The sequence below is a fragment of the Oenanthe melanoleuca genome, chromosome 4 (genome assembly GCF_029582105.1).
Source record: "Oenanthe melanoleuca isolate GR-GAL-2019-014 chromosome 4, OMel1.0, whole genome shotgun sequence".
Classification (NCBI taxonomy): Eukaryota; Metazoa; Chordata; class Aves; order Passeriformes; family Muscicapidae; genus Oenanthe; species Oenanthe melanoleuca.
This window is the reverse complement of record NC_079337.1, coordinates 66,885,116-66,909,434: the sequence shown is the minus strand read 5'-3', so window position 1 is coordinate 66,909,434 and position 24,319 is coordinate 66,885,116. Positions and strand designations below refer to the sequence as shown.

At 52.3% G+C, this 24,319-nt stretch overlaps 2 protein-coding genes across 4 annotated transcripts in view; one reads left to right on the top strand and one right to left on the bottom strand.

Annotated features, from left to right (window-relative positions):
* The window catches only part of PTPRA (protein tyrosine phosphatase receptor type A), a 113,773-nt gene extending 99,200 nt beyond the window's left edge, over positions 1-14,573 (bottom strand). Inside the window, exon 1 of one of the 2 annotated variants that reach the window (XM_056489235.1) lies at positions 14,330-14,573. The gene's annotated coding sequence lies outside the window, so the exon portion shown is untranslated. The remainder of the gene's footprint in view (positions 1-14,329) is intronic. The other variant, XM_056489237.1, reaches the window with a different exon arrangement.
* A 1,599-nt stretch (positions 14,574-16,172) lies between these two features.
* On the top strand, positions 16,173-23,395 carry MAVS (mitochondrial antiviral signaling protein). Of its 2 annotated transcripts, none has more exons than XM_056489246.1 (7): positions 16,173-16,229; positions 16,862-16,991; positions 17,102-17,282; positions 17,587-17,792; positions 18,155-18,722; positions 19,791-19,945; positions 20,376-23,395. In XM_056489246.1, exons 2-7 carry the CDS (start codon positions 16,875-16,877, stop codon positions 21,006-21,008), a joined length of 1,860 nt encoding a protein of 619 aa, XP_056345221.1. In that variant the 5' UTR covers positions 16,173-16,229; positions 16,862-16,874; the 3' UTR covers positions 21,009-23,395. The 2 variants fall into 2 exon arrangements, with proteins under 2 accessions (XP_056345221.1, XP_056345222.1); XM_056489247.1 differs by lacking the exon at positions 16,173-16,229 and adding an exon at positions 16,251-16,383.
* Positions 23,396-24,319: the final 924 nt, after the last annotated feature.

Here is a 24,319-nt window from a genome sequence, read left to right as displayed (position 1 = left end):
AGAGGCAGGAGTCAGGCACAAGGGCACCAAACAGAGCTGGGAATTGTGTGGATGATCACACATGTCACTGCCACCAGGTGAGAGCCTCCTTTTCCTCACCTCCCACCCCAAGCACTTCCAGAGTCACCCTGTGCCAGGCTCTGTGTCAGCCACAGTGGCTCAGCTCGTTTGCCAGCCTGCCAAAACGCTGGCCAGGACAGGCTGCTGTGCCAAGGTAAGCAAGCTGAGCTGCCTTACTCACCACCAGACATGGTCCAACACGTGCAGAAAGGAGGGAACAGAGAAATAAACTCTCCAAAGCAACACCAGCTCCATCTTACATCAGCTCAGCCCTGCCATCAAACAACTCACCAGCTCCTCACACCTTCATTTCCTTTGGGCACCAGCACTCCCTGCTCAGCCAGGGAATGATGGAGGGGCCAGTGCTGCTGCACCAGGGCCCCAAAGAACCCAACCTGGGCAAGACAGGGCTTGAACCCCCCAATTATTAAGCAGGAAGTGGGAATATTAAGTGCAGATGTTAATGGTGAAAGAGGCACAGCTGACACTTAAGGTGAAAGGGAGGTTGGAGGACAAGACAGGAAGATAATAGGTTTGGATTGGATATCAGGGAGAAATTATTTCCTCTGAGGGTGGTGAGGCACTGGTACAGGTTTGTGCAGGCTGTCCCATCCCTGGAAGTGTCCAAGGCCAGGCTGAATGGAAGGTGTCCCTGCTCATGGCAGGGGTTGGAATGGGATGGTCTTTAAAGGTCCCTTCCACCCAAACCATTCCATGATTCTGTGACTAAACCACTGAGCTCAGCTCACAGCACCTGAAATCAAAGATCACAAAGTTTCACAGATTATTATTAAACATGGAAGCCCTGCAGGATGTTTTATGCTAGGAAAATATTAAAGTGTTGCTTCCTCAGCTGGCCATTACCTAAGTGGGCTGAACGAGCCCCATTTCTGAGGGAATAAATCCCTTCTGGACCAAGTGGCCAGCATCATTAGGCACATCAGACCTGTTCTCCAAGCAAGAGACTTCAGGCTTAGGATATTTCAAAAGCCAGCATTTCTCAACAAGCACGAAGCACTGACTCCTCCTTTTATTTCACATCTATCCCCTTTTCCCTGGGGACAGCAGGCAGCCTGGTGTGACACATGGGAATAACCCCAGTCCCCACCAGGCACCAAATCTGTGAGCAAGGCAGGCTTTGAAAAATGGGAGGAGGGTGGAGAGCTCACAAAAGACAGGAATATTAAAGAGTTTCAACTGCAGCCAGGAAACACTTCACAAATAGTCATCTTTGTGCTCAAAGCTGCTGAGAAACAATCCTACCCAGAGGAAAGAAAAATAACAGATGTGAGAATTAAGTGGGCAAGTGTTAGGTGTAAGTGTGATTTTGTCTACAAGGACCATGCAGGGGACAGGTTTTCAAAAGCAGAGGATGCTTGTGGCTTTAAGGCCAGGTTGGATGGGGCCTGGAGCAACCTGAACTAGTGGAAGGTGTCCCTGCTGGTTGGAATAAATGGTCTTTAAGGTCTTTCCAAGCCACACCATTCCCTGAACAGCAGCAACACTTGGCAGCTCTCTGGCACAAAGCTTCTGAGGTGCCTGTCCAACATTGCTGGGCCCTGACAAAATTCAGGACAAACAAGAAGGTTTTTCTCAAGTCATCACTTTTTTGTTGCTTCCAAAATTGAGACCTGCACGAGCTCAGTGTCTCCACCTGGCACATCTGCAGTTCTGTGTGCTGGGGCATGGGGGGAGAAGGGAGGGCTTGGCAGCTGGAGGCCAAGAGAGAAGGAGAGACAATCCAAAAATCAAGTAATGAATTTAGCTCCAGAATAGGATGGACCAAAATTGCACTCAAAAATAAATTCAAGTGGCTCTTATTAGTGAGAACAGATTTAACCACCACATTCATTTTCAGTTCCTCTCCCCCAAACCATCATTCCCAATGTTCCCCATGCCTCTTGTTTCTGTCTGGAGGTAAATCCAAGGAGCTCTGCAACCTGGGCATAGCTCACAGCAAATATCTGGGGTCAGATCCAGGATGGAAATAACTTAGGATGTCTGAAGGGAGAATGCAGTTCAAATGCTTTGAAAGCTTTGGAGTGTTTTATTCAACATTTTGACTGTTTCAATGTAAAATCAGGGCCCAGCTTCTAAAATATATATGAAGTAAAACCATCAGCAATGAGAAACATTTATTCTAACATAACATCCACCACCACAGCTTGACAGGATCATTTGGAACCGCACATTAAGTGACCACAGGGAAATTGGGGTAGCCAGAGATGCTTCAGAACTGGCTGAAGAGCCACAAGAGGGTCACTGCAAGAGCTTCCCACAGGAAGGACACAAAATACCATCCTGTCTCTGGCAAAAACCACTGTTATCTGAGAGCTGGCCCATGGATTGAACTTGGTAGCCCAAGTTCAAAGGTGGGTTTGTGCCACAGCACCTGTCAGAGGCAACACAGCCTCCCAAGGCTTCTCAAAGGACTGGTTCTCCAAAAAACCCACCAAAATTCATTAATCCAGTGGCTGAACTCAGAATCTCCCCAGAACAGAGCCTGCAGGACCTTAAAGAAAGATTTCAGAATGGACAGGGAGAGACACAGAGGCCTGAGCTCTGCATTCCAGGTGCTCCCTTGGGAAATGGTCACAGCATCCCAAAGGAGCTGAGCTGCCATCTGTCACCTCCACAGCAAAACAATCCTCCTGGAAATGTCCTGTGCTCACAGCCCAGTCCTGCCAAAGCTCAAGGAATGCTTGAAGAAATCAGCAACAATTCATGTAACAGGCAAAATGGGAAAAAAAAAAAGTGGAAGTGACAATCCCGTTCCTACACCTGAGCTCTGGATCTGGGAGCCTGCCTGAAGTCCCATTTCGGAGGGGGGACATGGAATGCACTGCCAGGATCATCCAAGGGGCTGGGAACAGCTGAAGTGGCACAGAAAGTGTTGGATGTAGGGAGTGTGGCAGAGATGACCTTTCCATGCTGGATTGAAATCCCTGGAATAACAGCTGTGCACCTATGGAAGCTGTTCCTGCACTACCACCTGTGTCCTTCATTAGTTAATTACTGACATTTCTGCAACTCCACTGCCTTAATGAAGCAGCAGGGGAGGGAGAATTCAGTATCAAATACAAAGCAGCAATCTCAGCTGGGCAGGGATACATTCTGAGGCTCAGCTGGGTGGAATTTCAGGGATTCAGGACCTCAAATTCTCTTAAATCCATGACACTTCTCTTGGCTTGTGGGGCACTGAACAACCCAAAAATAAATCCCCTTGCACACACACAGCATCATGAGTTCCCTAAGAGAATGAATGCTTAAAAGCTTCAAAACACAATTTTAAAGATTCTCTCCAAAACTGAGCCAAATTGTAGCTGGTGAGATTTGCACCCTTCAAACACAAGAGAAGCTGAGGCTGCCCCTGGATCCCTGGAAGTGTCCAAAGCCAAGCTGGAGCAAGCTGGGATAGTGGAAGGTGTCCCTGCCCATGGCAGGGATGGAACCAGATGGTGTTTAGGGTCCCTTCCAACCCAAACCATCCTGTGATTCAATGATTCTGTGAAACTCTGGGCAGCAAAAGGCAGGAACTTGTTTTGTGCAGCAGAGACATTTAAACTGATTAAACTACAAGACTGCTGTTCCATTCTGCTGTGCTGCCCAGGGGCTGCTGTCAGGTCACCTCCAGTGAAGCCACAGTCACCAAACCAGGCCCCACCTTGCAAGGATCTCTTTGCACAGCAGCTAAACACACTCATCTCCAAAGATCCCACACTGGGAAACTCTGAATCCATCCTACAAAAATAAAACCATTCCAAATTACCCATGCCAAAGCAGCTGAGTGAGTATTGAGCAACTACAAAGTTCCTGGCTTCCTATAAAGACTCTCATGATCTTGCAGTAACTTCAAAAACCCCCTGACTAGGTCAGTTCCTGGGTTTGGATGTGGAGGAGCTCAGTTTTCCCGGCACTGCCTGGCTGTCCAGGAGCCCTGGCTGAACTTTCCAGCCAGTTAGCATCAGACCTGCTGTGCCTCATCCCTGAAGCACTTTTTCCCCTCAGGACTTTCCACCTCTCCCATCCACTTGTGCACAGAGCTCCTCATTCTGTGTCCACCAGTCAAACAAGCGCAAGTGTCAAAGGAAAAATTCAGTTTCTCAGCCTTGAAGTTCAAAAGAGGGTTTGTTCCTGGCTTTGCTCCAGAGAGGTTGGAGAGGGAATGGAAAGGGATGATTTTGGAGACCCTAATTACACACAGAGTAATTCCCCAGTGGAAGGCAGGCTCCAAGCTCTGCCAGCATCCTGCCTACAATTCCTCTTGCACTTGGGATTGAACCATTTTCAAAAATGCAAACCAGAAATGACCTGGGTGATGAGTGAAGGGCTTTGCTCAAGTTTGCAGAGAACAAGAGTCATGAATCTCCTACCAGCTGCAGAGCTTGTACAGGAGCCAACAAATGTGGATCTGCAAGAACCTGAGTGCCCTCAGACCCCCTTGATATGGTCAGTGGAGCTGGGGAAGGGAATGGAGCAGCTGAGGGAGCTGGAAAGGGGCTCAGCCTGGAGAAAAGGGGGATCAGGGGGGCCCTTGTGGCTCTGCACAACTCCCTGACAGGAGGGGACACCGGGGGGGATTTGGGATCTGGGAACAGGGAACAGGGACAGGAGGAGAGGGAACAGCCTCAGGCTGTTTGGGAACATTTCTTCATGGAAAGGGCACTCAGGCATTGGCACAGCTGCCCAGGGCAGTGCTGGAGTCCCTATCCCTGGAGGGATTTAAAAGCCACATGGATGTGGTATTTGGGGACATGGGGCAGTGGAAGTGCTGGGGAAATGGCTGGACTCAATGATCTTAGGTTTTTCCAACCCAAACAATTCCATGACTCTATGATCCACATGGCAATGGAGACCAAACAGCACCTGGCAAGATCAGGCCCAGCAAAGTGGTTCAAAATTCATTGACTTAAAGCCCCACCTAAAACACCCTCTCTGCTGAGCCTGCAGGGAATGCAGCAGCTTTGGAAAGAGAAAAGAGGAATGATGCTGGGGCTGCAGCCCCTCCATGCAGGAACCACCACCCTCAGAGCACGTGCCTGCTCTGGAGCCTCCTCCTGCAGCAGCATCCCAGCCTTGGGACACGGGGCAGCATCAGCTGCTCCATCCCACGCTGCTGGCTCAGCTGTGCCAGGCAGAAAACAGGGACAGAGGGCTCCCAGGTTCCCCTTTTCTGGCCACAAACAGGATGAGCTCCAGCTGAGGATGCATCCCTTTAAAGCAGCTCCCTGCATTTCACAATTTATCCTCAAGTTTCTACAAGAAGAGGGCAACATATGGGAAGTTACATAAACTCGAACAACCCCCACAGAATATCCTGTAAAAAAAGGAAAATACCTCTGCACAGGCACAGAAGTTGCTCTAAAACGTTTTAAGGAAGGTGAGGAGTAAATCCTTCATTATGCCATGGATAAAACCTGGACACAAGAAGCAGTATCAGATACTCAGGTGCCTCCACAGCCTCTCCTGGTGGATCAGGAGATGTGTCACCTTTGTGGAACAGCACTGGTTTTGTACATGTATCACCAAAAGTTGCCCTGCAGCCCTGGCTGAGGGACATGAACTCCCACAGGGACACTCACAACAGCACACAGAGGGATGAAGACACCTGGGAGACCCTTCAAACCATCCCAAATGCTGATGGATCCAAGGTGGAAAATGCTCAGGCAGCCACCAGGCTTGTCATCCCTTCTGGAGCCTGGGCTGAGGAGGGGATGAGAGAGACGAGAAACCATAATTGTACCTTTTATTTATCTTTCAGGAGAGCAGAGATTCACCTTAACCTTTCCAAAACTGCTTTTCTCTCTCAGCTAGCCTTTCCCTGTTTTATTATTCCTCTTTTTATTCATTTGGCTGTTGGGTTCTGGGAGGCCAGACCTGCCCAGACAGAGCTGAAGCACAGCTCCAGTTCAAGCACTGCTGCAACAAACAGCTGAGCCACAGATTTCACCTCCAAGCACCTGCTAGAGTCAAAAAATAACTCCCACACAACCACTGAAGGCCAAGACAGGTATAGAAAGATGATAAATGAGTTGGCTGAATACTCCCTGACAGAAGGTTGGAGCTAGGTGGGGGTTAGACTCTGCTCCCAAGGAAAAAGACACAGGACAGAAGGAAAAGGCCTTAAGTTACACCAGGGGAGGTTTAGATTGGATGTAAAGGAAAATTTCTTCATGGAAAGGGTTGTCAAGCACACCCCTAGATAAGATTAGAAAATAACTGAACCTCTCTAATCCCAGTCTCAGTATCTAAATACAAGCTGCTGCCACCAAATCACCCAAAGATCCCATCCAGCATTCCCACCCTGCCACCAGAATGAGAATGCAAATTCTACACAGCAACTGGGATTAAAAACATCTATTTGCCTGTAGCCAAATAGGTTTAAAGTCTCCTCAAGAGAAAATCTTGAGGATTATCCATGCTTTCCAATTTATTATTCATTTCTAACTCATCTCTGTTCATCTCTAATTCATCATTTAGGGGATGGCATTAGTGTCTGCTATGGAGGGAGTATGAAACTGCAGCATTTGGACTAAAGTTGTACTTCTGAGCCTTCAAGAGTGGCCAGTTTGCAAGAGAGTGAAATCCAGAGGCTCTGAGACACACCATGTGTTCAACAACACTGGCAAACACATGTGAATATATTTATTTTCAGGCTTCTTAAACACATCCACAAGAGCTTTGCTTCTGGAACACGAGTGAGATGATTATCTGCTGGCGTGATAAAAACATGATTCAAATTGTAAAACAGCAGGAAAAGTTTTGCATGCTGGCCTGCCACACACTATCACCAGGAAAAATTTATGGTACCTCAAGAGCTGCAGGTTGAGAGCCAGGATATTCCTGTGCTGAACATGGTGCCTGGAATGGGAGGCTGTGCTTTCCCAGAGCGCTGCTGGAATCTTTAAAACCACTAAAATGCTTTTTTTAAAAAGAAACCCACACACATACAAAAAAGCAAATCCTGTTCTTCATATTTCTTCTCTTACTCAGTGAGATTTACTTATTTGAGGGTTCCAGCCTTCCAGAAAGCTCTAGCAGCACTGGGATTGGGAGATCTGTCCTTTTTGCTTCTGGTCTGGCTGAGAAGCCAGACCTAAGTTTCTTGCTGGCTTTTTTGCCACTTATTTCCCTGCCTTGGTTCCTTGGTTGGTCATCTCTTCCTCCAGTTCTGTTGCTGCTGTCCTTGGTCCAGGGCTGGGTCTGCACTGGGTGTAGCAGAATTTTTTGGGATGGAGTAAGAGATCCCTGACTGGAAGCAAGCAGTACTTTGAGCTGGCTGCAATCACACAAATCAGCACTATCAGCTCTGAGGTTCTGACTGAAGTGTTTGAAATCCCTAGAGGAGGAACTGACATGCTACCTCTAAAAATACAGGTGGAAAGCAGGGATGGAGCAGGGATGGAATCCTAAGGATTCCAGGAGGATATGCTGCTTAATTGGTAAGTTTACCACTGAGGCCTCTTGGAAGGAGTCCAGAGGGGCCACCAGGATGATCAGATGGATGGAGCAGCTCTGGTATGAGGAGAGAATTTGGACTGCTCAGCCTAGAGAAGAGAAGGCTTTGGGATGACCTAACTGGGGCCTTCCAGGACCTGAAGGGAGCCTGTAGGAAAGATGAAGAGAGACTGGCTTCACACTGAAAGAGAGTAGGTTTAGATTAGACATTAGGAAGAAATTCTTCCCTGTGAGGATGGGAGGCCCAGAGAAGCTGTGGCTGCCCCTGGACCCCTGGAAGTGTCCAAGGCCAGGTTGGACATTGGGGTTTGGAACAACCTGGGACAGTGGAAGGTGTCCCTCCCCATGGAAGGGTGGAATGAGATGATCTTCAAGGCCCCTTCCAACCAAACCATCCTGTAGTTCTGTGATTCCATTATCAGCATTCCCAGAGGGCAAGTGAGGATGGCTGGGTGTCAGTTTTGGGGAGAACATCTACAAGTTCTCTTTAGGGCAGATGATCCCCAGCTCCCTGGGGAACAGCATGTGAACACAGACAGGGAGACACCCTGCCCTCAGCAGTCACACCAGGAATTGCTGCTCTCCTCAGCCTTGGAGCAAGGTCACCACTGATGGGGTGGAGCCCAAAGCCAGCTAAACCCCTGGGGTTTGGATCATCAGAACAACAGAGATTATTTCAAAACATCAGACGTGATAGGGGAGGACAGTCATCCCAGGGGGGGCTGGTTCAACCCCAGAGCAACCCAGTGCTGATTGATTCACTGCTCATACCTGGATCCAGCCTCCCTGTCACCTATTACTTAACTTGGATATACAAAACCTACAAGCTCCAACAGGCCAAACCCTGTTTTTCAGACAGGTATGCTGCTGCAGCACCTCCACACTGAGCCTGTAACACACCTTTACTGATGGAGTGTGGAGTGCCAAGCAGTGTCTTGGACCCTCAAGTTATGAATCCAGATGTTAAAACTCTCTGTCTAAGCAGCATCAATCAGCCAAGGTGTCTGGTCAGGTATCAAGCCAGTGAAAGTCAATCTTCTGCCAGCTGGGATTTCCAGGCTGGATATCTCCAATTTCTACTTCCTCCAGGACTCATCCTGAAGAGATGTTCATGACCTCAGTGCTCCCCACTGCAAACACTGAATCCACCAGAATCAAGAAAGGCAGCTGGGAGACAGGCAGGAGAAATCCTGCTTGCAACAGCTTTGAACTGGAATTCATCTCAGGCTTCCTGGGTGAACCAGGAGGGATACCCTGCACCTTCCCTTCCTCAGACATGCAGGGATTTGGGGCAGGGAAAGGATTTGGCTGCTTTCCCTTCCTGACACAAAGGAAGGCAGAGCAGGGATGTCTTCCTGGAAGGACCAGAAAATAGCCGTGGATGGAGTCAGACTGCGGGGCAGGATGAGGAAATCCTCCTTATGGCAATAAAAAGGTCTCAAGTACTTGGCTGGGGCGCCAGGAATCCACCAACAGGCCAGGCTGGCTCAGGAGCAGCTTTTCACATCAGCACAGTGAGAACATTTCTGTTTATTTGTTCCTCAGCGTCAGCCAAGAAGGAAGGAGGTGCTGCTCCATTCCTCCCTCACCACACTTGTCCTCAGCTCCCTGCAACAGCAGGAGGTTTAAAATCAGTGAGACCTCCACTTCCTGCTCCCTCCTACCACCCTGGAATGTTTGGTCTCCTGGACAGGTTTTAATTTTGCTTCAGAGCAGGGATGGCACAGCATGACCTGACTCAGGCGGGAAAGGCAGAGCTCCTCTGAAGTCAGAGAACTCTTGTTTTCCATCCCAGGCCCAAATTAGTGCTAATTATTCCATGCAAAATGGAGTTGCTTCAACAGGAAGGAATTAGGACAACAAATTATCCTGGAATAAAGAGTCGCTGCTGCCTAAGCAATGATCTGTTTGCACAGAGAACAAAAGGAGCATTCTCAAGGCCAGGTTGGACAGGGCTTGGAGCAACCTGGGCTAGTGAGAGATGTCCCTGCCCATGGCAAGGGGCTGGAAGGAGAGGAGCTTTAAGGTCCCTTCCAACCCAAACCATTCCCTGATTCTTTAATTCTTCCACAGGTCCTTTGGGGGAAAAAGGTAGTCACAATTTTAAAAAGATATTCAGCCTCCATACCTGTTACAGTAGACACCAGGATTTTCTGCATGACCAATATGCCAAAACCCAATCTACACTCAGGTGTTTTGAGTGCCACCATCCAAACTGCAGCTGCCATAAACACAGAGGTACCACAGGAACAACCACAGCACGGTGGGTTTGACAGCTGTGGCTGATGCATTCAGCCAGGAGAGTCCTGATTTGGGGCAGGGAGGTGCAGGGACACCCCCTCCTGCAGCCTGAAGGAGGGTTTCCCTCCATGGAGACACAGCCCTGGAACCTGCAGCACATGTGGCTGTGGAGATGCATTATTTGAAAGCCCTGGCATGGAATCATGGAATCACAGCATGGTTTGGGTTGGAAGGGAGCTGGAAGAGCATCCAGTTCCAACCCCCTGCCATGGGCAGGGACACCTTCCACTAGCCCAGGTGGCTCCAAGCCGTGTCCAGCCTGGCCTTGGACACTTACAGGGATCAAGGGGCAGCCACAGCTTCTCTGGGAAATCCATTCCAGGGCCTCACCATCCTCAACAGGCAAAAATTTCTTTCTAATATCCCATCCATCCCTGCCCTCTGGCAGTGGGAAGCCATTCCCTGTGTCCTGTCCCTCCATCCCTTGTTCCCAGTCCCTCTCCAGCTCTCCTGGAAGCCCCTTTATGCTCTGAGCTCTCCCTGGAGCCTTCTGTTCTCCAGGTGAGCATCTCCAGCTCTCCCAGCCTGGCTCCAGCCCTGAGAGCATTTTTATTGCTTCTTCTGGAGTCACTCTAAGTCCTTGTTGTGCTGAGGATCCCAGCCTTGGACACAGAACTCCCCAGCATCACACAAACACAGCAATCCCCTTCTCAGAGGGGCACCTCCTACCTTGCTGTACTGCAAAACACCTCATGCTGCAGAAAAAACCCATGTGAGGCAACATGGAGCAGCTGCGGAAAGCAGCACCACTGTCATGGGCAGTTCCAGTACCATGGTGGGAGCCTAGAGATGACATGAAAAGCCTCCTAAAGAGGTCAGACAGACAACAGAATGAATGAGCTGCCTCTGCACTAGTGCCTGGGCAGATCTGTGTGACTGTGACAATGTCCACAGATCCCATGAGATATTTCCCACGAGCTTTGGCCACACACAGAAGTTTCAAGTACTGACAGGTAGCCCAGCTGACAGTCCAGCCATGTGAGCTGCATCAGAGAAAAAAGGGTTTCCAGAGTATTTGTGAGTTTAATGAGAAGTGAACACTCGTGATGCAAGCCACTCTACCCACCTACAAAACCTGGAGACATCAGGAAGAACAGGCTCACTCCAGCCTCTAGCAATATCCAGGACCAGCTGCTCCACAGGAAGATGCAAGAAATCATTCTGGACAGCTGAGGAATCACTTGCTTATCGCTAAATCTCTTCCTAAGCCCTTCAGATAGTGATTAAGCACAATGGTTCATACCCTATATATTAAATATTAATCCTCCCTAATGTGAGTGCCGACGTTCCGGTTATCCAGTTCGGATAACCGCACACCCCGTTCCTCTTCCACCCCAAACCACACAAACACGAGGTATAAAACCCAGCAGTATTCTGTGATCCAGCCAGAGCCTGCTTGGGCTCAGAGCCTTGAAGCAAACCAGCTGCAGCCCACTAAAATCAGGGGGGAAAGAGTTAAGAGCAGGAGATGAATCAGCCACTGCTCTAACTGCGGACATTTCCTACCTCTCTGCTCAAGTGTCTCTTCCTGTCCCAAGGCTTTGGGGACACTTACAGACCTGGTTGCCTTCAAATGACTTCCACTGTGAGAGGAAAGCCCGGAGATTTGTTTTATTTCCAGAGGAAAATGCGATTTATGAATGAGCCCTGAGAGCAGTTGCCAGGGATGACCGAGCTCCTGCCCGTGTCATAGCAGGAGGGGAGGACCAGGCAGCAGCTGGTACCACTCCTGACCCTATGGAAGCACTACAGGTGCCCTGTTCCACACAAAATATCCCACCCCACACTCCCCAGTGTTTTGAGGCATCACACAGACCATGACAGTGACACTGGCTCAGCCAAGCACAGCAGAGGTCACACAACCTGTGCCCTCCCCACTGGGATCCAGCACACTGCTGGAAACACAGAGGGCTGGAGCAGAACAGAGGTAGGCTGGCAGCAGGAGGAGGCAGGGAGAGAGGGAATTCAAACCACTCGTCCAGGAGGATGTTGATGTTGGATGTGGACCAGTAACACGGAGCAGCACAGAGATACAGTTATTTGTGAGGGATGTTTCAGGAAGGCAGGGCTGTGTCTCCTTAGTCTGGGAACAACACAGCAGCACCAGTGCCCTGGAAACGGGAAATATCTATTCCAGCACTTCCCAGGAGCTTTCACAGAATCCCAGAGTCATTCAGATTGGAAAAGACCTCCAAGACCATCACCCCACAAAGTCCAACCTGTCACCAATCCCCAGAGCAGAGAACTGAATGCCACATTCAGTTGTTCCTTGGACACCTCCAGGGATTGGGGACTCCACCACCTTCATCCAACTGTAACCAACCAGTTGCTTTAACCAATTGTTTGAACAAAGATCAGGCAAAAACCCTGGAGCTTCCTGCAGACACTGCCCCAGAAAGCTCTCCAGCAGGGATGAAAGAAACACATGGGATAGGAAGGTGGCAGTGCCCACTTTTTCTGTCTCTGTCTCCCCAGCACTCCAGGTCCTAGGGGAGCTGTACCCCAAAAAGCATCCAGGCTCTTCCCCCTGGCCACAGCAGAAGCCATCAGGGAGCTGGCAGTGCCATGACCATCCCTGTGATCCCACTCCTCCTCCCAGAGCTCCACACCAAGCCTGTTTCCCAATCTCTCTGGGAAGAACAGCATGAGTTTGCATCTGATGCTTGACACAGACAAACCCTCCCTGCAAACCTGGCTGCAGCCCCCCCCAGCACATCCTTCCCCTCCCTGCCACTGGCCACTGCAGCAACAGGAATTAAAATAAAGATGAAAAACTCCTGTTGGGGCCACAGTTTTATTTCCTGTCGTTTCTAGAACTCCTTGTACAGGAGGAAAAAATCCTTAAACATTTCCAAGCATCCTGCATGCTCGCAGCAAGCTCCCCCCAGCCACGGGCAGGCACAGAAGGGATGACTAATTTTTTTTTTTAGCGTAAGACGCTGCAGAGAGCGTCCTGTGAACGAGCTCAGTAAATTCCTGAGGCTCCCGGCAAGGACTCCACCACTCCTTGCGAAACTTCCCAGCTGGAACCGAAAAGCCAGAAAACATCGTTTTCTCTCCCTCGACAAACAGAGGTTGGGATTCCTTTCGCGACAGTATTTGGATTTTTAATGTCAGTCCATATTTAGCAGGAGGGAAAAAAAGCCTCCCTTCCTTCCTGTCACATTTTCCACCCTCGATGACATCCAAGATCAGAAACAAGCAAGCGCCGAGCGAGGAGGGAGGATGCAGCTACCCGAGCGTGGGAGAGCTTGGAGAGGGGCAGCACGGACATTCCCATTTGGGATTCCCGTTTGGGATGTGAGGAGAGGACACACCCTTCGAGGAGAGGAAAGAGCCACTGAGAAAGGGACAGAGCCCTGAAGGAAGGGACAGACCCCTCAGACTCCACAGCAAAGAGGGTGTCCCTTCCAGTGCTCCAGGCTGGAGCATCTCCCGGAGGGATGGCACAGGGAGCAGACAGGCCACAAGCCCCCAGGCTGGAATATCGGTGCCAAAAGAAGCCTTTGGCCACCAGCACAGCCTAGATCTGCCAAGGGGGACGTGGTGAGCCCGTGGGTCAGGAGGGTTCTCGCTGACCAGAAGCCCAGGGTGCAGAGTGGAGGTGTCCAGGGAGCCCGGCCATGCTGCAGCAGGGCGGTGCTGGGGGCGGCAGGACATCGTGGCCATGGTGGCCCTGCCCTGCAGCTGTTTCCAGGGCTTTGAAGGGGGGTCCCCAGCTTGGACCTCCGTGTCCAACTGCGTGGGTCCATAGAATCATGGAATGGTTTGGGTTGGAAGGGACCTTAAAGTCTACCTTGCTCCATCCCCTGCCAAGGGCAGGGACATCTTCCACTGGCCCAGGTTGCTCAGAGTCCCATCCAACCTGGCATTAAACACCTGCAAGGATCCAGGGGCAGCCACAGCTTCTCTGGGCACCCTGTGCCACAGCCTCCCCACCCCACAGGGAAGAATTTCTTCTTAATATCTGATCTAACCACACTCTCTTTCAGTGTGGGGCTATCCCCCCCTTATCCTGCCACCCCAGGTCTTTGTAAAAACCCTCTCTCCGTTTGTCTTGCGGGCTCCCCAAAAGTACTGAGAGGCTCCATTGGGTCTCCCCGGATCCTGCTCTTCTCCAGGCTGGACAATCCCAATTCTCTCTTCTCCAGGCTGGACAATCCCAATTCTCTTTTCTCCAGACTGGACAATCCCAATTCTCGCAGCCTTTCCTCGCAGCAGAGGTGCTGCATCCCTCCCATCAACTTGGTGGCCTCCTCTGGACCGGCTCCAAGGGAACAAATCCAAGAGCCGCAGCCCGCGATCACTTTTAGAAATCACCATTATCGCTGACAAATACACCTACAAATATGCAAATACCAAACCCCAAGTTCAGCGCGCACAGCGTGGGGGTGACTCTACTCCACGGACGCGCGTGGGTCGCGCCCCCCGCCGCTTCCATCACCTCCACAGCCCCGTAACACCCCCGTGCCTCCCCCCGGGGGTCACCTGCGACCCCCGCCCCGCTCACCTGCGGCCGCTGCTCCTCACCGGCTCCCGCCCAAACGGCTCCGCTGCGAGGCCGCGGCGGCCGCCCGTAACCATGGACGGCGCGGCGGGGGGAGGGCGCGGGGAGGGGGGTCGGGGGGAAAAGGGGAGGGGGATATGAGGGAAGGGGAAGGGGTGCGGGAAGCCCCCGCCGCCCCTCGGGGCTCTCCCGGCGCTCAGCGGCGCCGCCGCCGCCGCCCGCCCGCTGCCGCCGCCATCGTGCGGCTCCGGCCCGGGGGCGTGGCCGGGGCGTGCCCAGGGGCGGGGCCAGAGGGCCCCCGGCGCGGGGCGGTGCTGCCCCCTGGTGGCGCGGAGGCGGCACTGCGCCCCCCCGAGCCCGCTTCCCCAAATTCCGGAGTAGGAAATTAATTAAAAATAAAAAGTTTTGGTGGGATACTACAGGAAAGCGGGAGAGGGACTCTTAGGGAGGAGCTGCGGAGACAGGGAAAGGTGTACAAGTTCAAAGAGAGGGAATTTATGTAGGATACTAGGAGGAAATTTTTTTGCTGTGACGATAGTGAGAGCAGGAATAGGTTGTCCAGGGAAGTTGTGGATGCCCCAGCGCTGGAAATTTTCAAAGCCAGGTTGGATAAGTCCTTGAGCAACCTGCTCTAATGGGGGTTGCCCCTGCCCGTGGCAGAGCAGCTTGGGATGATCTTTTTTAAAGTCTTTTCCAAACCTTTAACATTCTACGATTCTATGATTCCATGATTCTGTGATTCTATGATTCTGTGATTCTGTGATTCTGTGATTCTATGATTCTGTGATTCTGTGATTCTGTGAACAGAAATTACTGGGCGCAACTGAGAGAGTGGCTTTTTTATTTTTTTTTCATGAGGTAAGTTTTGATCAACACAAAGATCTCGTCTTAATTAGAAACAACCCAGAAATAGGATCCTGTTTTATAATTTAGGATGAGAAAAGCTGGCTTCAGTTAATTATAATCACTGAATGGTTGGGGTTGGAAGGGACCTCAAAGACTGTCTCATTCCACTCCCTGCCATGGGCAGGGACACCTTCCACTACCCCAGGTTGCTCCAAGCCCCATCACCTGTGGCCTTGGACACTTCCAGGGATGACACAGCCACAGCTTTTCTGGACAACTGTGCCAGAGCTCACATAGAGTATGTTCCTCATATCCAGGTGGAACTTCTATCATTTTCTACCTTTAGTCTCTTTTCCCATTGCTGGGCACCATGGAGCAGAGCCTGGTCCATCCTCTGGGATAAAATATCTCTAGATATTCACACACATTAATGAGGTCCCCTCGCAGATCTCAAGGATGAAGAGGTCCAGCTCCCAGAATCACAGAACACTGAGGTTCAAAGGGACGTCTGGACATCATCCAGTCCAACACCCTGTCAAGGCAGTGTCACCTGCAGCCGGTGACACAGGAATGTGTCCAGGTGGGTTTGGAATGTCTCCAGAGAGCGAGACTCCACGGCCTCCCTGGGCGGCTGTTCAGTGCTCTGCCACCCTCAATATAAAGAATGTTGAGGTGAAACTTCTTGTGTTTAAGTTTACAGCCGCTAGTCCTTGTCCTGCCGCTGGGCACCACTCAGGAGAGATACTCCTGTCCCCTCACACCGGCCGAACGCGCTCGGGGATCCCCGTGTCCCGGGATCTCCGTGTCCCCGCTCCGGGATCCCCGTGTCCCGGGATCTCCGTGTCCCGGGATCTCCGTGTCCCGGCTCCAGGATCCCCGTGTCCCGGGATCCCCGTGTCCCGGGATCACCGTGTCCCCGCTGTCCTGAGGGACCCGGAACCGGACACACCCCCTGTCAATCATCGTGACGGGCGTGTGTCGCAGCCAATCAGCGGTGGTTGCGACACGAGGGGGCGGGGCCGTAGCGGTGCCGGGCGCGCGGCGGCGGCGGGCGCAGGTGAGGGGCCCCGAGGGGCCGTGAGGGCGGCGGGGAGGGGGCACCGCGGCCGCACCGCCCCCCGCGGCCGCCTCAGCGCTGGCCGCACCCCCGGCCGCTCTGCCGGGGAGATCTGCGAGCGGAGAACCTCCCGCATCTCCCCCGGGGGCTGAAGGTCGAGCTGAGGGCGGGGGGGGGCCCCGCCGTGAGGGCGCGCAGATCCACGTCGCGGCCTGCGGGCCGCCATTCCCTGTGGGAGTGAGCCCTGTGTCTTCCCCTTTGTGTTTTTCCATTGCTTATGCGCCATTCCAGCCGTGGCCCCTGGCGCTTGTCTTGGCCCTGTCGCCTGTTCTTCCCTGTCGGTTGTCATGACCCTGCCGCCAGGCCGGCCCCCACCCGCCGGCTGAATCCAAACAGTCCGAGTGGGAATAAACACGGGGTGGGCGATGGTAGAAAGAAGCGAGGTTTGTGGAAGGGAAACTGAGCCTTGAACTTTAACCCGAACGTCTTCTCTGTGCACGTTTTCCGCCTGGGATTTCCCCTGTCTCAAGGCAGTGTCTGCCGAGGCACGGGTGCCTTTGAACATCCGAGATTCTAGAGACAGCCTGAGCTTCACCAGCAGCTATGCTCACCGTCAGTCTGTCTCTGTGCAGGTGCTGAGCCAGGATGGGTTTGGCTGAAGACAAAGTGTACACCCATATTACGAGGAACCTCAAGAAGTTCGGAACTATTCGAGTAGCATCGCTGGCCGATTCCCTGACGTGCCTGGTCGATTCTGACAGAGTAATTCTCTATTTTGCTGAGCTGTGCCAGGCTCCTTCCCCGATGGCAACACAGAGCTGTCTTTCCTCTAAGCCAGGCCCTCTCTTAGACGCCCTGTGTGTTTTTCCTAGGATGAACTCCTCGCCCGGGAGGAGACACGGGGCAACCAGGCAGCTGTCTTTAGGTTTTATCAGCACCTGAGGTGCCGGAGGGGCTGGGTGCAGGATCTCATCCAGGCACTGCACCAGAACAATGCGGGGCACTTGGCTGATGAGCTGCAGGAAATCTATGACACTTGGCAGCCTCGACCTCGTATGTAGCCTCATCCTCCCCGGATGTGTCCTGTGGGGTGCTGGAGGTGGGGACATGAAGTCATCTCTGTTCCTGCCTCGGCTTCCCAGGGATGTCTTTCAGTGGGGTGACATGTTTGAGGATGACAGGTCCGTGTTTGAAGGTGCTTGGGTTGGTGGTCGGCTGGGGTTCTCATCTGAGGGAAGATGGAAGGATGAACAAAGGGTGTGGGGACAGAGCAGGGACACACACAGGGCTGCCTCATCACCACACTTATCCTCTGCTTCCTCAGTTTTTCCCACAATGATCTGCTTGTCTCTTCCAGGTTCCTCAGCTCCTGCTGCTGCCTCCTCCCTTCCCAGTGATGCCCGTCCTGCTGCCTCCTCCACCAATGCCCAGACACCATCCCAGGGGCCAAATCCTGCCCCCTTGGCTGGGCAGCCACACCGAGAGCTGCCCATTGGTGACCAGCCCAGTGCTGCCACCACCACAAGCATGGATCTGGAGGCCAGAGTGCCAGTGCAGGAATCGGTGAGCAGGACACGTGTTGGATGGGGACACAAAGGTCCCTTTGGACTGGGGAGCCTGCAGTAGGGCCAGGCTCCTTCAGGACCACCCCAAGCAGCTGCTTGCTGCTGATCTCTGCTGCGTCTGGTAACTTGCAGTTTATACATGGCCCTGGAACTGCTCCCTCTCCTGTCTCCCTCCACGAGGGCAGTGCAGGCTCTGCTTTGCCAGTCCAGGCTTCTCTCCTGAGCCCAAGTCCCCAACCCTTGGGTGGGTCCCAAGGAGAGACCCCAGACCCCTTTCACAACCAGCCTTGCGGGGGTCACTGCGCGGGGTTTGGGACACCTCCTCATCCCAGTGATTTAACACAACTCATTTCCTTCCAGCTCCCCAAAAAACTCCCGGAGCAAGAGAGTCCCCGGCCAATTCCACCTGAGAGCAAGGTCCATGGCGGAGTGAGCGGTGGGCACAGCGGAGAGGGGAAGCTCTCCCACCCCGCTGGGGCAGCGGGGACAGCAGGGACAGCAGGGGTGGCCGTGCCATCAGCTGTGTCCCCAGAGCACAGGGACTGGCTGAGCCGCCGGCCGGTGTGTGTGGACAATGGTTTTTTTGGGAATGCCAACCACCTGCACCGCGGCACGCCGGGCCTGGGCCTGGGCAGGTCTGTTCCACCCAGGGATGCAGGTGCCGCTCACAGCCCCCAGCAGCCCAGGAACGAGCCCGAAGAGAACTCGGATATCTCCACAGAGTCACTGCCAAGGCTGGAGGGGGATGCTCAGGGTGTGGGGCAGCAGCCCCCAAACTCGGTGCCAAAAAAGCAGCCTGTGCCAAGCTCTGAGCATGGTGAGCCCACAGGCAGTTTCGTGGATGTGCGCAGCCCCCTCCTCATACAGGAGCAGTTCGATGCAGAGAAGAAGAGGGTCGGGATGCTGCGAGAACACCCAGGGAGTGGAGGTGAGTTTCCCTCCTGGCAGAACCAGGTAGGCACTAGGGAGCAGGAGATACTGCTGAGAGCCCCTCACTGCAATAAAAACTGGGATGCTGGACTGTGTCCAGAGAAGGGAGAGCTCTAGAGCATAAGTGTGATGAGGAGCAACTCAGGAAGCTGGGAGAAAATGAAGTTCAGGGGAGACCTTCTTGCTCTACAACTCCCTGACAGGAGGGTGGAGCAAGGTGAGGATTGGGCTCTGCTCCCACGTAACAAGCAACAGGATGAGCAGAAAATTGTGTCAGAAAATTGTGGGAGGTTTAGATTGGATAGTTGGGAAAATTTCCTTTTGGAAGAGATTGTCAAGCTCTGGAAAAAGCTGTCCAGGCCAGTGGTGGTCACCATCCCTGGAGGGATTTAGAAGTCATTAGAATGTGGCACTTGGGGACATGGATTAGTGGTGGTCTTGGCAGTGCTGGGGGAATGGTTGGAATAGAATAAGAATAAGAATAGAATAAGAATAAGAATAAGAATTAGAATAGAATAGAATAGAATAGAATAGAATAGAATAGAATAGAATAGAATAGAATAGAATAGAATAGAATAGGAGTATTTAGTTTGGAAGGAACGCACAATGATCATTTAATCCATCTGCATTTTAAACTTCTCCCTTCCCTTAGTTTGTGGAGATGTTTGTATCTTGCATGTGGGGGAATTTAGCATCTCCTACATCCTTCTCCTGTGGGCATCACAGAATCAGGATAAAAGCCTGTCTTCCACTCAAGGGTCTTGGGGTGGGAAAAGAGACACTTCCTCCCAGCCCTTTCCCCTCTGCCATGTGGGGTCAGCCCCACATGAAGTTTCAGGAGCCTTAAAAGGCTCCTTAAAAGGTTTCCCTTGGTGCTCCCCAGCCCTGCAGCCCACCCTGCATGAGTTACCTGCAGCTGTGGAGAAAGCTTGGATACTACAGCTCCTGCTCCCTGTGTCACTCCCCCAGCTTGGGGACTGTCCTGTCACAGCTTCCTTGAGGAAGAGCAAATCTCACCTTTTAGGTCTCCTGGTTAACACAACATGCTTTGTTTTTTTCCTGACAGATTTTTCAAAGGAAACAACTGCCCTGGGTGCTACCCCTGTGCCCAGAGACACTTTCCCATCCCATGACACCCCTGTGAAGTCTCTTATGCAAGAGAAGAAGCTGCCCTTTGGGAATACAGCCAGCAACACCCCCTCTGTGCCAGCGAAGGAGAAAGTAGGTGACCTTTCCTCTTGCCACTTGCATTTCCTTCATGTCCTTCTGCACTCCCCCTGGTTTTTTCTGTTGCAGTGCCATACTGCAAGCTGGTGATGAGTTTATTCAGGGATTTTTTTTTTCCCACACTGTGGTGTTCACCTTACTATCCACAGCTGTTTGATGGAGCATGGGAGAAGGGAGCCAAACTCCTTTTGGGCTTTGACCCCTTATTTCCCCTCCTTACCTTTCCAGTCAGTCTCCTGGCTCCCAGATGCTGTTTTCCACTGCCCTACTCACTGCCTGCCTCCCTCACTGTTAGCTGTGACCCAGCCTTGTTAGTGGCAGATGTGGGGACTGTGTTGAAATGGGTTTGTGTGGGTCCTGTGTGCCCAAGACAGGCCATTGGGTGCTTCCCTTGACACCCAGCCCCTGTCCTTGTCTCCTAAAGGTGCTGCCAGCCTCAGCAAGCCCTGTCCTGGTCACAGCTGTGGTAGGAGGCTCCGAAGGCACGGCTGGGAGATCGGCTTCCAGGGTGAGCTCTGCCACCAGCATCTGGGCATCTCACAGTGATGAGGAGAGGGAAGAGGAGCTCAGCAAGCCAGGTGTCCTCATGTCCCCACCTTGGGGCAGCCCAGAGGTGGCCAGCAGATCCCCAGGCTCTCAGGAGACCAGCAACCCCTGTCCCAGCCCCTCCACTAGCCTTGGCCTCAGCAGCGACCCCATCCTGATGAGCAGGGATAGCCTGAGCTCAGGAGGAGCGTTCTCCAGAGCAAAGGAGGCATCTGGAGCAAGCAGAGACTCCTGTCCTGCTCCAGGCTGGGACAGCCCTTCCCTGGGCACCCACGAGGTGCGTGTGGATCATCACCCCAGCATCCAGCCCGGAGCCGGCAGCGACAGGGTCGGTGCCCTCGGGAGCTCTGTGAATTTCAGCTCTGACAGCGGCCCTGATGCTGCCAGCAGCTCACCTGGGGCCAGAGTCCCCAAGGGGGACAGCAAGGGCCTGTCCCTGCTCTACATCCTGCCAGCTGTCGGCCTCATTTCTGCCGTGGCGTTCGCGGTGTACGCTCGGCTGCGGAAGTAGGGATGGGATTGCACGGCAGTGATGCAGCCAGGGATTCCTCTGGCAGCAGGATTTTGGCCAATGCATTTGAAGCCTGAAGAGTAGTGGGGGGCAGTAGGGGGGTTGTTAAATCTTTTTCTGGAAGGTTCTGCTGGAAGAGGCCTTGGTACATGATGCTGTTGGGTTTGAGTCTGTTCCTTTCCATTTCCCAACCATCTTCTTGGCTGTAGCCTTCACTTCTTACACCCCTGGAGAAGAGGACCTCGCTCCAAAATGATCAATTGAGTCAAGAAGGAAAGCATTCATGGTGATTCTCCTTGTTTTTCTTGTTTGGTCTCAGGAGGCCTCAGGGAAACATATACTGATGATCCAAAGGGTGACCTCCAGGTCCTTTTGGGCAGTGCAGCCAGGAGAGGTTGTGCAGATATCCTGTAACGGTGGAGCTGATTTTCTTGGCTCTGCTCATCTTGGCTTGAAAATGTGCAAAAGAGTGGGTGCAGCAGCCTCCACTGGACATCTCATGTTTAGTTTGCTTTACTTGATGTATCTGGCTCTGCTGCTCCTTCTGGGATTGCTTCATGCACTACTGACCCTGGGGATAAACATGAGGGTCAGGAAAGAGCTGCATCTAACCAGAGTTATCAAGGATCAACCTCATTTCATCCCCTTCAGGCAAGGAAAGGGGTTTCTGATTTAAGAAGAATGTTTCAGGCAATGCCAACTTTAAGCAGACTTGGTCCCACAAAAGGTTGTTGGGTGTCTTTGATTTTTTAGGCTGAATTTTTGGAGCTTGGTTGAAAGGGTAGATGGAGTTCTTGCCCTTCCTGATACCTGTTGCTATGGGATAGGAACTTTCTGCCCAGGCTGGGACAGAAACAGGATCAACTCCACTGCAGGGAGACCATAGCTGAGTGAGATGCTCTGGGAAGACCTTGTAGCACCTTCCAGTGTCTGAAGGGCTTGGAACAAACTGGTCTTGTGGAAGGTGTCCCTGTCCATGGCAGAGGGCTGGGGTGAGATGGTTGTTAATGGCCCTTCCAACCCAAACCATTCTGGGATTGTAAAATACAGTAAAGCAGTGAAGAAGCAATGGCCTGGAGTAGTTAGGTTGCTCCAAGTTGCTCCAAACTCCATTCAACTATGCCTTGAACTCTTCCAGGGATGGAGCAGCCACAGCTTCTCTGGACAGCCTGTGTCAGTGTTTTACCACCCTTGCAGGGAAGAATTTCTTCCCAGTGTCCCATCTACCCCTGCCTCTGACAGTGGGAAGCCATTCCCCTTTGTGCTGTCACTCCAGGTCCTTGTCCAAAGTCCCTCTCCAGCTCTCTTGGAGCCCATTCAGGTACTGGAGGTTGCTGGAAGGTCTCTTCAGAGTCTTCTCCAGGTGAGCACCCCCAGCTCTCCCAGAGGGGCTCCAGCCCTCAGAGTTTCTCTGTGGCCTCCTCTGGACTCAGTCCAGCAGTTCCACATCCTTATGTTGGGGCTGCAGAGGTGGACACAGCACTGCAGCTGTGGTGTCACCTGAGGAGAGCAGAGGAGCAGAATCACTTCCCTCACCCCCCTGTCTTAACACTGATCCTGAATTCCTGCCATCAGCACAGCTTCCCAAAATCTGCTCTTCCTGCTGGCAGGGAGCAGGAGGGAGCTCAGCCCCCTGGGCCTGGCTGCAAAGTGCAGCCATCACATCCAGAGCTTGGTGTGTGGTGGGAAAGGTCCATGAGACCTGAATGGTTGCTCCTTTCCTTCAGTACTTTCCTTCTGCCCAAAAATCCAAGAAGTGCCTCCATAAAACTAAGGACAACCAATAGATGCAAGAGGGAGGTGTTGGTTTTGGTGTGTCAGGGCTGCTTTCCAGAAGAGCTCGAGGTGTTCATTCCTTGCTCAGTGGCCGGTGCTGAAGGAGGGAGGGACAGTCCTTTAAACACACTGGGCCCCCTCTGCCAAGAGAGGGAATGTGGGGGCTGCTCTTCCCTTTGAAGATAAAATGGTTATCACTCCCTGAGGGGAGGGACAGGAAGGGATTTGCCTTCTCCACACTTCATGTAATTCAGGGGAGATCCATGAGATCCCTAACCAGCTGCATCCATACCAAGGCCCTCTTCTCTGATGCTTTACTTGCAAGTGAAATTCTTCCCATGTTTTTCCATACATTTAAGCAACAGCTTGTATGCTTTGCCTTTTCATGTCACATTTCTCTTGTGAAACAGCTGGTTTGTCACCACCTCAGACTGGGGAAAGCACATGTTCAGATTGCTGCTGTGAAGTGCTGGGCTTTTCACAGTTGTTACGTAGCATTTTAAAGCCTCCTTGGCAGGAGATGGTGCAGGAGGGAGCTGTGTCCCTGCACAGCTTTTACTAACAGGCTAAAAAGCCTTTTACTAACTATAATAAATTGGTTTGAAGCTTCACACTTGATTTGTGATTTGTGGGATGAAGAGCAGGAGGCTGATGATGCTGTGGCTGGAGGGAATGCTCTGAAGAGCTCTGTTGGCAGTGACGCTGAGAGACTGAGGCCATCAGTGCCAGGAAGAGGTGACAAGGTTCAGGGACAGCTCCCAGACCTCATTTTGGAACAAGCACAGGACCTGGTCCAGAGGGTGCCCACCATGGCAGGTTTTCCTGGTGGTGGTAGGATGCCCAGGATGAAAACAGGGAAGGTGGTTCCTGAGGCAGCAAAGCTGAGCTGCACAGGTCAGGATGGAGCTGTGACTGGATGTAACCAGGTGGACACTGTACAGATGTGTGCCAAGGCCAGGATGCTGCTTTATTCATTATCCAGATGTTCTGGTTGAATTCTATCCTGGGATCCTGCCCAGAAATGGGGCACCTTTTCCATGCTGGGCCACCTTAGCTACTCTGAGTTTGGCTCTGGAGGTGGCTGCTGCCCAAGTTTCTCTTGTGCTCTGCAGAACAGAGGCACCAACATCCCTAAACCACTGCTCACCCCTGTGTGCCTTTTGGGGACAAACAGGAAGCTTTTGGGAGGGAACAGCCCTTTCCTGTGCCCTCTCCATGCTCCCAAGGGCTCTGCTCTGTCCCAACAGCTGGGACACCCCATGAGCTTGCCTTTCTGCTTTCCACTCCAGCTGTTACATCCAGGTGTGTCAAACACAGAGGGTTGAAAATACTTATGAGGTTCGTACAGCTCAGCAAGATCCTTTTCTACCCAAATGAAAGCAGTGCTGCTCTGAAGGAGATTATTTGTGTTCAGAGAGCTCATCCTTTTTCTCCTGTCACTGCCAACCCCATTTATCCACTTCCTCCGCTCACCCAACAGAATACTAAAATACACCAACTAAATTTGACCGATCCCTTTGTCCCGTTTTCACTCC